The sequence below is a fragment of the Salvelinus alpinus genome, chromosome 26, assembly GCF_045679555.1.
Source record: "Salvelinus alpinus chromosome 26, SLU_Salpinus.1, whole genome shotgun sequence".
NCBI lineage: Eukaryota > Metazoa > Chordata > Actinopteri > Salmoniformes > Salmonidae > Salvelinus > Salvelinus alpinus.
In genome coordinates this window covers 28936441-28952484 of record NC_092111.1, presented here as the reverse complement: position 1 = coordinate 28952484, position 16044 = coordinate 28936441, and the positions used below count along the sequence as shown (strand labels likewise).

At 43.5% G+C, this 16044-nt stretch overlaps 1 protein-coding gene across 2 annotated transcripts; it reads right to left on the bottom strand.

Annotated features, from left to right (window-relative positions):
* Positions 1–4079: 4079 nt before the first annotated feature.
* On the bottom strand, positions 4080–15408 carry LOC139555092 (endoplasmic reticulum membrane sensor NFE2L1-like). 2 transcript variants are annotated; one of them, XM_071368571.1, is made up of 5 exons: positions 14746–15408; positions 11808–11912; positions 11463–11570; positions 10793–11273; positions 4080–5866 (listed from the first exon to the last, which is right to left on the bottom strand). In XM_071368571.1, the coding sequence occupies exons 1-5, from the start codon at positions 15250–15252 to the stop codon at positions 5094–5096; spliced, it is 1974 nt and encodes a 657-aa protein (XP_071224672.1). In that variant the 5' UTR covers positions 15253–15408; the 3' UTR covers positions 4080–5093. The 2 variants fall into 2 exon arrangements, with proteins under 2 accessions (XP_071224672.1, XP_071224674.1); XM_071368573.1 differs by lacking the exon at positions 11808–11912 and having other exon boundaries at positions 4765–5866; positions 14746–15402.
* Positions 15409–16044: the final 636 nt, after the last annotated feature.

Sequence of the window (16044 nt, the reverse complement as noted above, 5' to 3'; positions counted from 1 at the left end):
TACAGCATGGCAACAACAACTGCCCGAGTTACACCAGAAACGCACAATCCCTCCATCACTGCTCAGACTGTCCACAATAAGCTGAGAGAGGCTGGACTGAGGGCTTGTAGGCCTGTTGTAATGCAGGTCCTCACCAGACATCACCGGCAACAACGTCGCCTATGGGCACAAACCCACAGTTGCTGGACCAGACAGGACTGGCAAAAAGTGCTCTTCACTGACGAGTTGCGGTTTTGTCTCACCAGGGGTGATGGTCGGATTCGCGTTTATCGTTGAAGGAATGAGCATTCCACCGAGGCCTGTACTTTGGAGCGGGATTGATTTGGAGGTGGAGGGTCCGTCATGGTCTGGGGCGGTGTGTCACAGCATCATCGGACTGAGCTTGTTGTCATTACAGGGAAGACATCCTCCTCCCTCATGTGGTATTCTTCCTGCAGGCTCATCCTGACATGACCCTCCAGCATGACAATGCCAACAGCCATACTGCTCGTTCTGTGCGTGATTTCCTGCAAGACAGGAATGTCAGTGTTCTGCCATGGCCAGCGAAGAACCCGGATCTAAATCCCATTGAGCACGTCTGGGACCTGTTAGATTGGAGAGTGAGGGCTAGGGCCATTCCCCCCAGAAATGTCCGGGAACTTGCAGGTGCCTTGGTGGAATAGGGAGGTAACATCTCCCAGCAAGAACTGGCAAATCTGGTGCAGTCCATGAGATGCACTGCAGTATTTAATGACTGTTTACTGACTGTTGCTTTTGACCCCCCCCTTTGATCAGGGACACATTATTCAATTTCTGTTAGTCACATGTCTGTGGAACTTGTTCAGTTTATGTCTCAGTTGTTGAATCTTGTTATGCTCATACAAATATTTACATGTTAAGTTTGCTGAAAATAAATACAGTTGACAGTGAGAGGACGTTTCTTTTTTTGCTGAGTTTATATATTTTTTATATACAGTCATTTTTTTTTTTTACAACTTCTACTCATTCAAGGGTTTTTCTTTATTGTTAATACTATTTTCTACATTGTAGAATAATAGTGAAAACAAACTATGAAATAACACCTATGGAATCATGTAGTAACCAAAAAGGTGTTAAACAAATCAAAATATATGTTATATTTAAGATTCTTCAAATAGCCACCCTTTGCCTTGATGACAGCTTTGCAGACTCTTGGCATTCTCTCAACCAGCTTCACCTGGAATGCTTTTCCAACAGTCTTGGATTTCCCACATATATGCTGAGCACTTGTTGGCTGCTTTTTTTTCACTCTGCGGCCCGACTCATTCCAAACTCTCAATCTCAATTTAGTTGAGGTCGGGGGATTTTGGAGGCCATGTCATCTGATGCAGCACTCCATCACACGCCTTCTTGGTAAAATAGCACTTACAAAACCTGGTGGTGTGTTGGGTCATTGTCCTGTTGAAAAACAAATGATAGTCTTACTATGCCCAAACCAGATGGGATGGTGTATCGCTGAATAATGCTGTGGTAGCCATGTTGGTTAAGTGTGCCTTGAATTCTAAATAAAACACTGACTGTGTCACCAGCAAAGCAACCCCACACCTCCTCCTCCATGCTTTACGGTGGGAAATAAACATGCAGGGATCATCCGTTCACCCACACCGCATCTCACAAAGACAAGGCGGTTGTAACCAAAAATCTCCAAAGGACAAATTTCCACCGGTCTAATGTCCATTGCTGGTGTTTCTTGGCCCAAGCAAGTCTCTTCTTTTTATTGGTGCCATTTAGTAGTGGTTTCTTTGCAGCAATTTGACCATGATTCACACATTCTCCTCTGAACAGTTGATGTCGAGATGTGTCTGTTAATTGAACTCTGTGAAGAATTTATTTGGGCTGCAATTTCTGAGGCTGGTATCTCTAATGAACTTATCCTCTGCAGCAGAGTTAACTCTGGGTCTTCCATTCCTGTGGCGGTCCTCATGAGAGCCAGTTTAACTATAGCGCTTGATGGTTCTTGAAATGTTATGTATTGACTGACCTTCATGTCTTAAAGTAATGATGGACTGCCGTTTCTCTTTGCTTATTTGAGCTGTTCTTTCCATAACATGGACTTGGTCTTTTCCCAAATAGGGTTAGCTTCTGTATACCCCTCCTACCTTGTCACAATACAATTGATTGGCTCAAACGCATTAAGGAAAGAAATTCCACAAATGAACTTTTAACAAGGCATACCTCATGAAGCTGGTTGAGAGAATACCAAGAGTGTACACAGCTGTCATCAAGTCAAAGGATGCCTGTTTGAAGAATCTCAAATATATTTTTATTTCTTTAACACTTTTGGTTACTACATGATTCCATATGCTTTTTTTCATAGTTTGTCTTCACTATTATTCTACAATGTAGAAAATAGTAAAAATAAATGAAATCCCTTGAATGAGTAGGTGTTCTAAAACTTTTGACCGGTAGTGTGTGTGTGTGTATATATATATATATATGCACCTGCTCGTTGAACATCTCATTCCAACACCATGGGCATTAATATGGCTTTGGTCCCCCCTTGACTGCTATAACAGCCTCCACTCTTCTGGGAAGGATTTGCACTAGATGCTGGAACATTGCTGCAGGGACTTACTTCCATTCAGCCACAAGAGCATTAGTGAGGTTGAGAAATGATGTTGAGCGATTAGGCCTGGCACGCAGTCGGCATTCCAATTCATCCCAAAGGTGTTCAAAGGGGTTGCGATCAGGGCTCTGCGCAGGCCAGTCAAGTTCTTCCACACCAATTTCAACAAACCATTTCTGTATGGAACTCACTTTGTGCACGAGGGCATTGTCATGCTGAAACAGGAAAGGGCCCTTCCCCAAACTGTTGCCACAAAGTTTGAAGCACAGAATCGTATAGAATTATTACTCCTCCTCCACCAAACTTTACAGTTGGCACTATGCATTTGGGAAGGTAGCGTTCGACTGGCATCCACCAAAACCAGATTTGTCCGTTGGACTGCCAGATGGTGAAGCATGATTCATCACTCCAGAGAACATGTTTCCATTGCTCCAATGGCAGCAAGCTTTACACCACTCCAGCCAACTCTTGGCATTGCGCATGGTGATTTTAGGCTTGGGTGCAGGTTTACACGATTCACCGGTCCTGTTCTGTGAGCTTGTGAGGCCTACCACTTCCCAGCTGAGCCGTTGTTACTCCTAGACGTTTCCACTTCACAATAACAGCACTTACAGTTGACCGGGGCAGTTCTAGCAGGGCAGATAGGTGACATCCTATGACAGTGCCATGTTGAAATTCACTGAGCTCTTTAGTAAGGCTATTCTACTGTCAATGTTTGGCTATGGAGATTACATGGCTGTGTGCTCAATTTTATCCACCTGTCAGCAACGGGTACAGCTGAAAAAGCCGAATCCACTCATTTGAAGGGGTGTCCACATACTGTTGTATATATAGCGTATATTTTATGGTCAAACAAATTAAGGATTTGTAAAAATTCATTCAGCCTCATTTACTCCCACACAGCAAAAAATATATATTAGTGACTAAGAAAAAAATAAATAGAAAATGAAAAATATAACTGTTCAGTGTATCTTGGAATCTGATTGGTTTTGTCCAAGGCAAAACTAACTTCTGAGGTGTAAAGAACATTTTCAATATTTATCTAAATAAAAGGACAACTGAATAGGTGCTTTCAATTGCTTGAAGTAGGTACTATAGCCTACCTCTGTCTGTTTCTTGTAGAACTCTGTACAGTGTTTTTCCTGTTTCATCTTCCACTACACTTTTCTTCAATCTCTCAAAGTAATTCTCAAATAATATAAACATACATACAATCATACTATATTTCTGAACACAAAAGCAGGTGAATGTGAATGAGGGTTACATCAGTTTTATCATCAACATTGACCTACTACAGTGAAGCATTTGCAGTGACTTGGGTGCACTTGTGTTCCTCAACCAACCCTCTTCCCATGCAATAAAAAAATGGTCTCTCCTACAATCTGCCCAAACCCTCCATATAAATTTGCTGTAGTTGAGGTAGAATGAAAACCATCAGAGTCAAAGCCCTGCTACATAATATCAGAGGAGAAAGGCATACAGCGCTTCAAAAAAATGTTTTTTGATTTTTTTTTTTAAACATACAAAAATGTATCATACATAAAGCAATAGCCATGTACATCTGTGTATCACCAATACACAACTATAAAAACATGATTAAAAATTAAATTAAGGGCTTTCAAATGACATGTCTAACATATCGCCAGGTAGATTGAGTTTTGAAACATTTCAACTTAAACTCCAGAACTAAGGTCTGAGGGAACATAGGTCAGCATTTTTGAAATCTTTATCAATAGATACCAAGTTGAAGTTAAAGGGGTACTTCAGGATTTTGGCAATGAAGCCTTTTATCTTCTTCCCCAGAGTCGGATGAACTCGTGGATACCATTTCTATGTCTTTGCGTGAAGTTAGTTGCTAACTAGCTCTAGCGTAATTGCAAACTAGTCTATGGGTATCTGTTAGTATAGACTTCCAGTCATTGAGCTAACACTAGTAAGCATTGGCTTGTGAAACTACCTCTAACTTCCTTCATACAGGACACAGACATACACATGGTATCCACGAGCTGGTCTGACTATGGGGAAGTAGATCTATTTTAATTTCTCAGGTAGATATATGGCCTCATTGCCAAAATCCCAAAGGGTCCCTTTAAAATATAGAATTGGCGTTCTGTTTTTCATTTTAACTGGCCTACAATTTATTTTTGTAGGAACTATACAAATGATACTGCAGCCTGACATCCTCAGGACAATATATCCTCCTGGTAGGAAATGCTTTAATGATAATACAATCCTTTCCTTTACATAGTGAGGAAAACGTTAAGAGTCCAGTGTTTGAGGTACGTTTCTTTTTCTAGAAAAAAAACCCTCCATTCACACGTTCTGTAATATTTGTATTTACATGTACGTTTTTGGGTGTATTTATTTAACATAAGTTTCTGCCCTTTCAGGCTCCCAAGGTCGGAGAGTCCAGACAAGGAGGAAGAGAAAGATCCGGAAACAGTCACAAGACCAGAAAAAAACAATAACACCCCTTAAAAAGTATCAAGTACCAGCAGCCCTTGCTGCATCAAGGCTTCTTCTCCTTCTTCCTTTTGTCCGGTTTACCTCCAGCTGTCGTCGTGGCAACACTAGGCCGCCTGATATTCTGCACCACGACCCTCCCGTTGGCCTCGCACTGCAAGGTGTATCTCTCTGGGGTCAGGGGTCGTCCTGAGCCGTCCCTCAGCCTGGAGAAGATGTCCCTGGAGAGGTGCTCCATGCGTTGGCCCGCGGCACCAAGAGCCTTGGCCGTGTGCTGCCTCTCCCTGAGCAGCCTGCTCCTCTGGGCCTGCAGCCTCTCCACCTCCTCCTGGAGCCCCGTGATGGCATCCAGCTTGCGCTTGCGACAGTTCTGCGCCGCCAGCTTGTTCTTCCCTCGCCGCCGGATGTCCCTCAGGAAGGCAACCTGGGCGGGCGAGAGGCCATGCCCCTCCAGGAGCTCCAGAAACTCCTCCACGGGCATGCTGACAATCTCCGCCGCCGAGAACGGGACATGCAGGGCCCGGGTGCGGAGTTCATCGCGGCTAAGCTCCCGGTCTTCGTCATCTTCCCCGTCTTCGTCGCTGAAAGGCTCCTCTTTGATGGCTTTGTGGGGGAACGTGGTGGCTGACGGTTGGGAGAAGGCTGCGGAGGAGTAGCTGTGGTCGTGCCACACGCTCTCGCTGAAATCCACAGGTGACCATGTGTCGTAGTTGGCGATGCTCTTGGAGGGGAGGGAGTCCACCTCACTGCTGTAGCCCGTAGCCCCACCCTCGTCCTCAAAAAACGAACTGGAAGACGATGATGACACCTCAGACGCACCTGGGGAGTCAAGTGTACATACGAATATGTAAACTTATTTACAATGTTTAGAATGTTGCAGATGTGATATACAGTGCCTTTGGAAAGTATTCAGACCTCTTGACTTTTTCCACATTGTTATGTTACAGCTTTCTTTTAAAAATGAAAATCCTCAGCAATCTACACACAATACCCCATAATGACAAAACAAAAACAGGTTTTGAAATTTGTGCAAATGTATAAAAAATAAAAACCTAATTTACATAAGTATTCAGACCTTGGGTTGCAAAGCATTGGAAAATTTCCGGTAAGATTCCGTAATTTTCCACGGGAAGTTAAGCCAGAGAATTTTGCTTAAATTCATTAAAAAAATGTTTTTGCTTACAACAGTGAAACTTTTTTGTGGGATACACATAAAGGCAATTCTAGGTCTTGTGGCATATTTTGATTAAACTATCCCCAATTCAATGGAATTGCAACCCTCTGCATGCACAGTGCATTCTTCCATCACATGTGATGGAAGAGCGCACTGCACATGTACAGCTGATTCTCAGGATCTTGCACACTAATGAGATGCTATTGAGTCCACACTACTACACTGTCTGAGCCAAGGACTACATGCGTTCTGGTTAGTTTTGATTACAATACTGGGTGGGGTGAATATATTTTGTATGATATACATTATTTTTTTGTTAACTAATAAATAGTAGCCTGCATCAAAGTGTTTAAATAATTTCTAACTTGTTAACAATTTCTGCTAGTTAGTTTTTGCTACCATGTGGGTTTTAGCTTGCTTGAGCCTGCTAACTGAGGAGTGTTAATTCAACTGTTTCCATACATGTTTCACTTTAAAACATTTCTCACAAAGGAGTTGTTTAATCTAACTGCTTAACTATTTATCTGTACTTTTTTTTTTGTTGACTAATTTGCCACAGGCACTATCTGATGTGTGGAGACATTTCACTGCAGCTAATGAAGAAGGAAAAGCTGTGTACATTTGGAAATACTGTGCCAAATCATATGTGAAGAATGCAACGAATATGCAGAATCATCTGGCCAAGTGCATACAGTTCCCTCAGCGCTCACATCAAGCAACCTCTGACAAAAGTCCCTCTACTTCTATTCGAGGTGAAAATGATGAATCAGACACCTTATCGATAGCAACAGCTCATGGTCCTCCTGGAATCAGATTTTTTTTTTGACTCAATGGAGGAACGTAGTCAGAGAAATGCCGATGAATGTCTTGCTCGAGCTGTGTATGCAACTGGCTCACGTCTGATGCTCAAAGGCAATGTGTATTGGAAGACATTTCTGAATGTTCTTCGTCCAGGATACATCCCTCCAACCAGACATGCTTTATCTACTCATTTGCTGGATGCAGAGTTCAACAGAGTTCAAGTGAAGGTCAAGCAAATCAGAGAAAGCAGACTGTATTGCAATCATCTCTGATGGGTGGTCAAATGTTCGTGGGCAAGGAATAATTAACTACATCATCTCCACCCCTCAACCAGCATTCTACAAGAGCACAGACACAAGGGACAACAGACACACCGGTCTCTACATTGTAGATGAGCTGAAGGCAGTCATCAATGACCTTGGACCACAGAAGGTATTTGCACTGGTGACAGAAAATGCTGCGAACATGAAGGCTGCTTGGTCTAAAGTGGAGGAGTTCTACCCTCACATCACACCCATTGGCTGTTCTGCTCATGCATTGAATCTGTTCCTCAAGGACATCATGGCACTGAAAACAATGGATACACTCTACAAGAGAGCCAAGGAAATGGTTAGGTATGTGAAGGGTCATCAAGTTATAGCAGCAATCTACCTCACCAAGAAGAGTGAGAAGAATAAGAGCACCACATTGAATGCCATCCTGACTGATGTTCAGACACTGCTTGCAGATGTAAGGAAAGAATTCCGTACTGCCCTGCCCACTTCACTGTTGCTCCAAGCAGATGAAACTGCAGTTCTGAATTACACCAAAAAGCGTGAAGACTTCTGCCTGAAGCCCATACACGCAGCAGCGTACATGTTGGACCCCAAGCACGCTGGCAAGAGCATCCTGTCTGGTGCAGAGATCAACAAGGCCTATGGTGTCATCACTACCGTGTCTCGCCACCTTGGCCTGGATGAGGGCAAGGTTCTTGGCAGTCTGGCGAAGTACACTTCCAAGCAAGGGCTTTGGGATGGAGATGCAATATGGCAGTCGTGCCAACATATCTCATCAGCCACCTGGTGGAAGGGACTTTGTGAATCTGAGGCTCTTTCCCCTGTTGCCTCCATCATCCTCCAAATCCCACTAACATCAACCGCCTCAGAGTGCAACTGGTCCTTGTGTGGGAACACACACTCCAAAGCACGCAACAGGCTAACCAATATAAGGGTTGAACAATTGATGGCCATCCGGGCAAATTTGAGGCTTTTTGAGCCTGACAACGAACCATCCTCAACAAGGTTAGAAAGTGACAGTGAAGATGAGGCCTCAGAGTCTGATGTTCAAGAGGTGGACACTGAGGAGGTCCAGGGAGAAGACATGGAAGCCTGAGAAGAAGAGAACCAAAGCTTTAGTTTCTAGACTATCAATGAAAACGTTTTTGGGAGATGTGATGGATCATTGGGGATCATTCAATATTCCCTTTATTTTGTTGTTCAGTGAAATCATCCCATGTGAAGAGTCAACTCATTTAATTTAAGTTCAAGTTGTAACAAAATGTTTTTTTTTTTACATTTCTATTGGAAGGATTTAATAATTTGCAATTATGTCTACTTATGATAAGGTAAAAGGTTTATGTTTCTGTCTCCATAGGATATGGTAAATATATCCAATGCAAAAAACATCTACATCTAAATGGTATTACTATTAATTTGCATATATTCCCATTAATTACCACAGAAAGTTTCCACCTCTGAATATTCCCCAAAATGTGCAACCCTATTCAGACCGTTTGCTATGAGACTGGAAATTGAGCTAAGATGAATCCTTTTTACATTGATCATCTTTGAGATGTTTCTACAACTTGGGAGTCCACCTGTGGTAAATTCAATGGATTGGACATGATTTGGAAAGGCACACACTTGTCTATATAAGGTCCCTCAATTGACAGTGCATGTCAGAGCAAAAACCAAGCCATGAGGTCAAAGGAATTGTCCGTAGAGCTCTGAGACAGGATTGTGCCAAGGCACAGATCTGGGGAATGGTACCAAAAAAATGTACTCAGCATTGAAGGTCCAAGAACACAGTGGCCTCCATCAACCTTAAAAGGAAGAAGTTTGGAACCACCAAGACTCTTCCTAGAACTGAAAAATCAGGGGAGAAGGGCCTTGGTCAGGGAAGTGACCAAGAACCTGATGGTCACGCTGACAGAGCACCAGAGTTCCTCTGTGGAGATGGGATAACCTTCCAGAAGGACAACCATCTCTGCAACACTCCACCAATCAGGCCTTTATGGTAGAGTGGCCAGACGGAGGCCACACCTCATTAAAAAGGCACATGACAGCCCGCTTAGAGTTTGCCAATAGGCACCTAAACACTCTCAGACCATGAGAAACAAGATTCTCTGGTCTGATGAAATCAAGATTGAATTGTTTGGCCTGAATGCCAAGCATCACATCTGGAAGAAACCTGGCACCATCCCTACGGTGAAGAATGGTGGTGGTAGCATCATGCTGTGGAGATGTTTTTCAGCGTCAGGGACTGGGAGACTAGCCAGGATCGAGGCAAAGATGGACGGAGCAAAGTATAGAGAGATCCTTCATGAAAACCTGCTCCAGAGCACTCAGGACTTCAGACTGAGGCAAAGGTTCACCTTTCAACAGGACAACGACCTTAAGCACACAGCAAAGACAACACAGGAATGGCTTCGGGACGAGTCTCAATGTCCTTGAGTGGCCCAGCCAGAGCCCGGACTTGAACCCGATCGAACATCTCTGAAAATTGCTGTGCAGCGACGCTCCCCATCCAACCTGACAAGAGCTTGAGAGGATCTGCAGAGAAGAATGGAAGAAACTCCCCAAATACAGGTGTGCCAAGCTTGTAGTGTCATACACAGGAAGAATTGAGGCTGTAATCGCTGCCAAAGGCGCTTCCAACAAATACTTAGTGTAAATAGTCTGAATACTTATGTAAATGTGATCTTTTTATTTATTTATACATTTGCAAAAATGTCTAAACCTGTTTTTGCTTTGTCATTATGGGGTATTGTGTGTCGATTGATGAGGAAAAAATACAACTGTATACATTTTAGAATAAGGCTGTAACGTAACAAAATGTGGAAAAATGTAAGGGGTCTGAATCCTTTCCTTAGGCACTGTATATAGCACAACAGAGGAGCATCATGTCCCCTCTCCGCAATGCATTACTATCTCCATTACTATACCCTATTCTTTTTAAGCAGTGGTTGCAACGGTCGTGGAAGGCAGGGTTTGTGGGTGTGGCTTAAATCAGTCTGGAATTGGCGGAAGAGAGAAGTGTGCTGTTTTTCAGCTAATTTCCTGCAATTCTATCATTTATTCCCATGGAACTTTGAAAATTTTGCAGTTTGAATGCTAATTTCCTACAATTGTACACCACTTTCCATGGCTATTTCTGTGTTCTTATGCTCAAACATTATAACAAAACCAATCGGGACCCCAAACAGGGCCCCTGGGATGTACCCTGTGTGGCCAGTCAGTAATCCAGCCATGGCACAAATACTCCTAAATTCATTGATTTTTAAATTTTAAATTCACCCCTACAGTGTAGTTTTAATTTAGGTGATTTCTAGTTCAAGGATTATATTACTAAGAAATATGTAGGTCAATTATCTTCTCTACATACTTTGTCTGGGTTTAGTCATTTAAGTATTTCTGTTTTTGGTGTGGCGGCAACAATTTATCAGCGGCGTTACAGGGGAAACACTGAACATTGCACCTCCCTGAAGCAGACCCACAAGTCTTCCAACTCACTTGGGGAGTCTGGGCCTCGAGAGCTGCTCTCCAGAGAAAGACCGGAGTCTGAGTCGAGGTCCTCCAGGACACGAGGGTCGATGCCCTGTAGAATCCCCAGCAGCTGGACGTCCATGGTTTCCAAGCAGCCATCCAGCCCCAGGAGGTTGATCTGGTCAAACACTGCCTCATCCAAACAGCCTTCCAGTGCACCATGGGACGATGACCCATTTCGTGTTCCGTTGACCACCACAGCGTTCGGTAGTGCAGCCAGCCCTGTGGTCGTACCAGGCGACGAGTTGGAGGAGTTTGTGGACTCGAGTCGGAAGAGGGGCCCTCTTGGTTGCCGTGCCACCAGGGTCCTGACTCCACCCCTCTGGGGGATCATGTCGTAGACGGAGCCTGTTACCATGGCATCGCGGAGACTGACATCCTGGCTGATGGCCCTGGAGATGTTGGCGTCGAGGTCAGACAGCTGCTGAGGAACCAGTGGGTCTAAATCCTGAAGAACACACACACATTATAAAAGGCACGGACATAGACACACCCTGACATACACAGTAGCTCACAGGTAAATCCTAAAACCCTTGGAGTTCGAAACCAATATTCGATAACTGACATTTTCAAATCGCCTTCTCTTTTCACAAATATTACCAAGACATCATAATCATTATCAAGGGATACCACTTACGTCAAATTCATAGATGGGTAGGGACAGGAATTGGCTCCAGTGCTGGTCGATGTCAGGGGAATGGGGGTCCTCAGAGCTGGAGAGAGGGGCTCCGCTACTTAACAAACCCTGGAATCAACAACACACAGTCAATTCGTCACACAGTGGAAAATCTGTGATGAAAAACATGACAAGGCAAGCACAGCGCCTATTACAAACACACAAAACATGAGGGCCATCAAACACTGAGCAAATAGTATGTTAAATAAAGGCACGCCTACAGAGCTGAACGTTTAATCTGGCTATCTTATTCCAAGACAGATTTTTTATTTTTTATTACTTGTTCTATGTCATCGCTGTATGTACCTCATGTTCTAGTGTGGAACTGAGAGCCAGCTGGGTCAGGGAAACAGGTTCCTCTCTGCCTTCATCACCATACTCTTGGATCCGCCCCTTCAGTTCCTCAACCTCCTGATAACAGGAAAGACCGATAGAAAGAAGGGTGGACCAGAATACATTTAGGTACGGACCACGTTTCCATACAGTTTTTATACCGTATACAAAATAATTACGACAGCTGTGATGGAAACAGGAAGTTTCGGCACAATTTTTTAAATGCAGACAGATAATACTTTTTTACGACATGGTGGGATATTTTTGTGTCTAAAATTGAGGAAGAAATGGGAGGTGGAAATGTCTTTATGCAGAGAAATATTGATAAAATATAAAACGCAACATGTAAAGTGTTGGTACCATGTTCCTGGAGTGAAAATAAAATATCCCAGAAATGTTCCATATGCACAAAAAGCTTATTTCTCTCAAATTTTGGGCACAAATTTGTTTACATCCCTGTTAGTGAGCATTTCTCCTTTGCCAAGATAATCCACCTGACAGGTGTGGCATATCAAGAAGCTGATTAAACAGCATAATCATTACACAGGTGCACCTTGTGCTGGGGAAAAAGGCCACTTGTGCAGTTTTGTCACGCAATGTCTAAAGTTAAGGGAGCGTGCAATTGGCTTGCTGACTGAAGGAATGTCTAACAGAGCTGTTGCCAGAGAATGTAATGTTTATTTCTCTACCATAAGCTGCCTCCAGTGTCGTTTTTGAGAATTTGGCAGTACGTTCAACCGGCCTCAAAACCGGAAACTACGTGTAACCACGCCAGCCGAGAACCTCCACATCCGGCATCTTCATCTGTGGGATCGTCTGAGACCAGCCACCCAGACAGCTGATGAAACTGAGGAGTATTTCTGTCTGTAATAAAGCCCTTTTGTGATTGGCTGGGCCTGTCTCCCAAGTGACTATGCCCCTGCAGGCCCACCCATGGCTGCTCCCCTGCCCAGTCTTGTGAAATCCATAGATTAGTGCCTAATAAATGTATTTCAAGTGACAGAAGGATATCAATGAACTGTAACTCAGTAAAATCTTAGATATTGTTGCATGTTGCATTTATATTTTTGTTCCGTATAATAACCATCATATTGAAGTAAACTTGGAGTCATGCGATGATACGTTGTGTGTTCCTCCAACTTTGACTCAAGAAAACATGCAGTTTATTAAGCTACAGATGAAATAAATTCTGAACTTCACAGGGTGGTGAAAGTGCACAGTGATCTTGATGTTCCTTTCCAAAACATATCAGGGGTCTTATTCTGGTGACATGATCAATGTTTGACTGCCTTACTCATAATAATCTCATCATGTAGACTAGCCTACCCACACTATCTGTACGCTGTTGGCTAGAGCGCATGTGCTAAGACCCAAGTATTTAATGCAACAGTTTGTGACAAAACTACTGCTGGAGTTGAAAATGCGATGGAAACTTAAGCAAAAAAGTACATTTTGTGCACTACGTCATCACCCACAACAAGTCAATTTGGTGGCAACACACCACTGGTGGGAAAATGAGCATATTTTATTTATGTGGAGTCTAGAATTTGAGTGAATATATGTCACCAATTGAATGCAAAACTAGCTATTGAGAGGTAGAGAGAAAGAAAAATGTGTGAAGATAATGAGGGAGTCCAGAGAAAAGGGGTAAAAGATGGAGAGAAAGGGACAAAGACAGCTTTGTAAGCCGTGTCAGTCATTGTGATTAAACCAACTGTTACAGGCCTATTCAAGGCTGAGTGAGTCCAGCAGCCTAGCAATCTTCCCCTAAGAAGAATGTCTGTAACATTGCAACAATGCCCCTTATATTGTAGCTTTATAGGAGGAAAGGCATCTGCTTTCTGCTACAATGAACCAATTGTGACCGTTAAATGACTGAGGCTCCGCTTAACTGTTACTGCACTGCTGTTAACCACAACGGTTATCAATCTGTTGACAACTGTGGTTGTCCAACAGGTTGATGCATGAACTTGTTTCAACTGTGTCTAAAGCCACAAGATGATTTAGACCCAGGAACGTGTATGAGCAGGTGTGTGTGTGTGAGTGTAGCCTATATAAATGGCGTGTTACACAATACAAGTCTCACAACAGCAGCAAGTGAATTCGTGGGAGATAAGATAACACAGCCTTCGCCATTAGACACTCCTGAACTATAAGGAGCCTTTGCCCCACAAAAACTCACCAAAGGACCAAAAGAGAAAATTATTAAATTCCCCCACTTATCAGGGTTTACAGAATTCCATGACGGTCACAGCCCTACAAACATGCAGCTGAAACCTACATTAGGCTAATGGTAAGTAGTATATTACGTTTCTGGGATTGACACACCTACAAAGTCCCAGACAAGTGCAATTTCGGGAATTGGATAGTGCATTATCAGCTCTTCTTGTCATGTTAGGTCATTGCATACCTTAGAGAGTTATTTATAAGTTGTCAGAAATGTCCAGATCAACTAGCCCATGTAAGTTAACGATTCCCCCCCGGGGTTTTCAGACCAAAGACATTTTTGTAATTATTTAGTCACTCATATCACGACTAGCAGACATAGCAAAACGTATAGAACTGCAAAAAAATATGCTTTAAAAATGTTACATTCTCTCCACCAAGAAGAGGGTAGTGAACAGTTTGTCATGAACAGTGCTTGTGCCCCTAGAAATAAACGTGGCGCGTCCGCACCCGCGGGGCGCTGGATGTTCCCCAATGCTTGAAGGGGGGCCCGATTGAAACAGGTTGGGAACCCCTGAGTTAGCCAAATAGTATAGGCCTATCAGAATACACTTATCATTCCCACCGTCAGTTAGCTACACTTGTTGAGTAGCTAAAGGCCTGGGGGTTAGCATTTCGTCACAATAACTTAACATTAGGTAGCTTTTAGCAAAATTAGCTAATGCCATCTCGCTGCAGCACTCGCCTCATTGGGTATCTCGCAGGCTCCAGTGCTGGGATAAGGCCCACTTAGCTGGGCGGCAGTATGGCTTTCGTCGACGGCGAGAAGTTCAGTGTCGTTGGCCTCTTCCCCGGTACTCTCTAACAGCCCCGCGCTAACATTACTGTTACTCGTGCTGTTTGGTGGCTCTCGGAACTCTGAGCTGTCAGGTACTTGGTGTACGAGCCACGCGCTCAACTGCGTAGGGAACCGGATGGGCGACCCAAGCGCCCTCACCTCATCCAGGAGCCGACGGCAGGCGAAGAAATAATCCAACTCGGGACATTTGGGGTGCACGCTGTACCCGTCCCAATTGTCCCTCAAACTGTGAAACGGTGTCTGGATGTAGGCTGAGCTAGGACCGTCGTTAATCTCTAGCGGTGAGTAGGAGCCGTTCAAGTAACTGTCGACATCCACGCGAACTCCGATCAAACTGAGTAAGATCGTAAATTGGATCAGTCCTTCTGTGAAGTATTTCTTCACGTTTTGCATCTTTTTCACACTTTTGGAAGAACGTCTGTGGAGAAACGCTGGTCCCAGAGTTCACTTTAGACTACTAAACAAAGAAAATGCCAAACAAAAGAAAACGCTTTCCCAGTCAGACAAAGAGGTCCGCCTGACTGTACGCGGCCGGCGAAAGCTTTAGATAGCTAGCTACTGCACTACCGGTTTCTGATAACTTCCTGACAGAGACATGTCCTCAAACGAAGAACTGTACCACAATCGAATACAATAAATAATTTAAACCTAGATAAAACTATGATCTACGGGAATCTCACGTTTATTTATGGTGTTACAAACGAATTATAATACAAAGTAAATATCCCGAACCTGTTCTTTCACTCCCTATCAGCTGCAAGGAGATTTGGGGAGGGATTTGCATAATTCACATAAAATAGGCCCAAAGCTTCCATCGCAACTGGGTCCGATTGGTTGAAAATGTATTATGTTATGGAGGGAGCCAATCGTAGCGTCCCACCGGCTGTTAGTTGGATGCAAAATGTCACCCCCGTTCATTGGATTTCCGCCACAAACAAGACACACCGTACATACATTTATACTTAGAAATGATGCTTAAAACACATTTTATTCAATCTTACACTGTTTCAGATAATGCATCACAAGAACACTGCCGTTATTTTAAAACGGAACCTTGTTGTCAGGGGCGGGACCGGGACGGTACTTCCGGTGACTTAAAAAAAAGAAGTTTGGCCCACTGACCTACTTCGAGTCCAGTAGGCCAGACCTACCATATCAATGAATAAACAATTTTTGAATGAATGG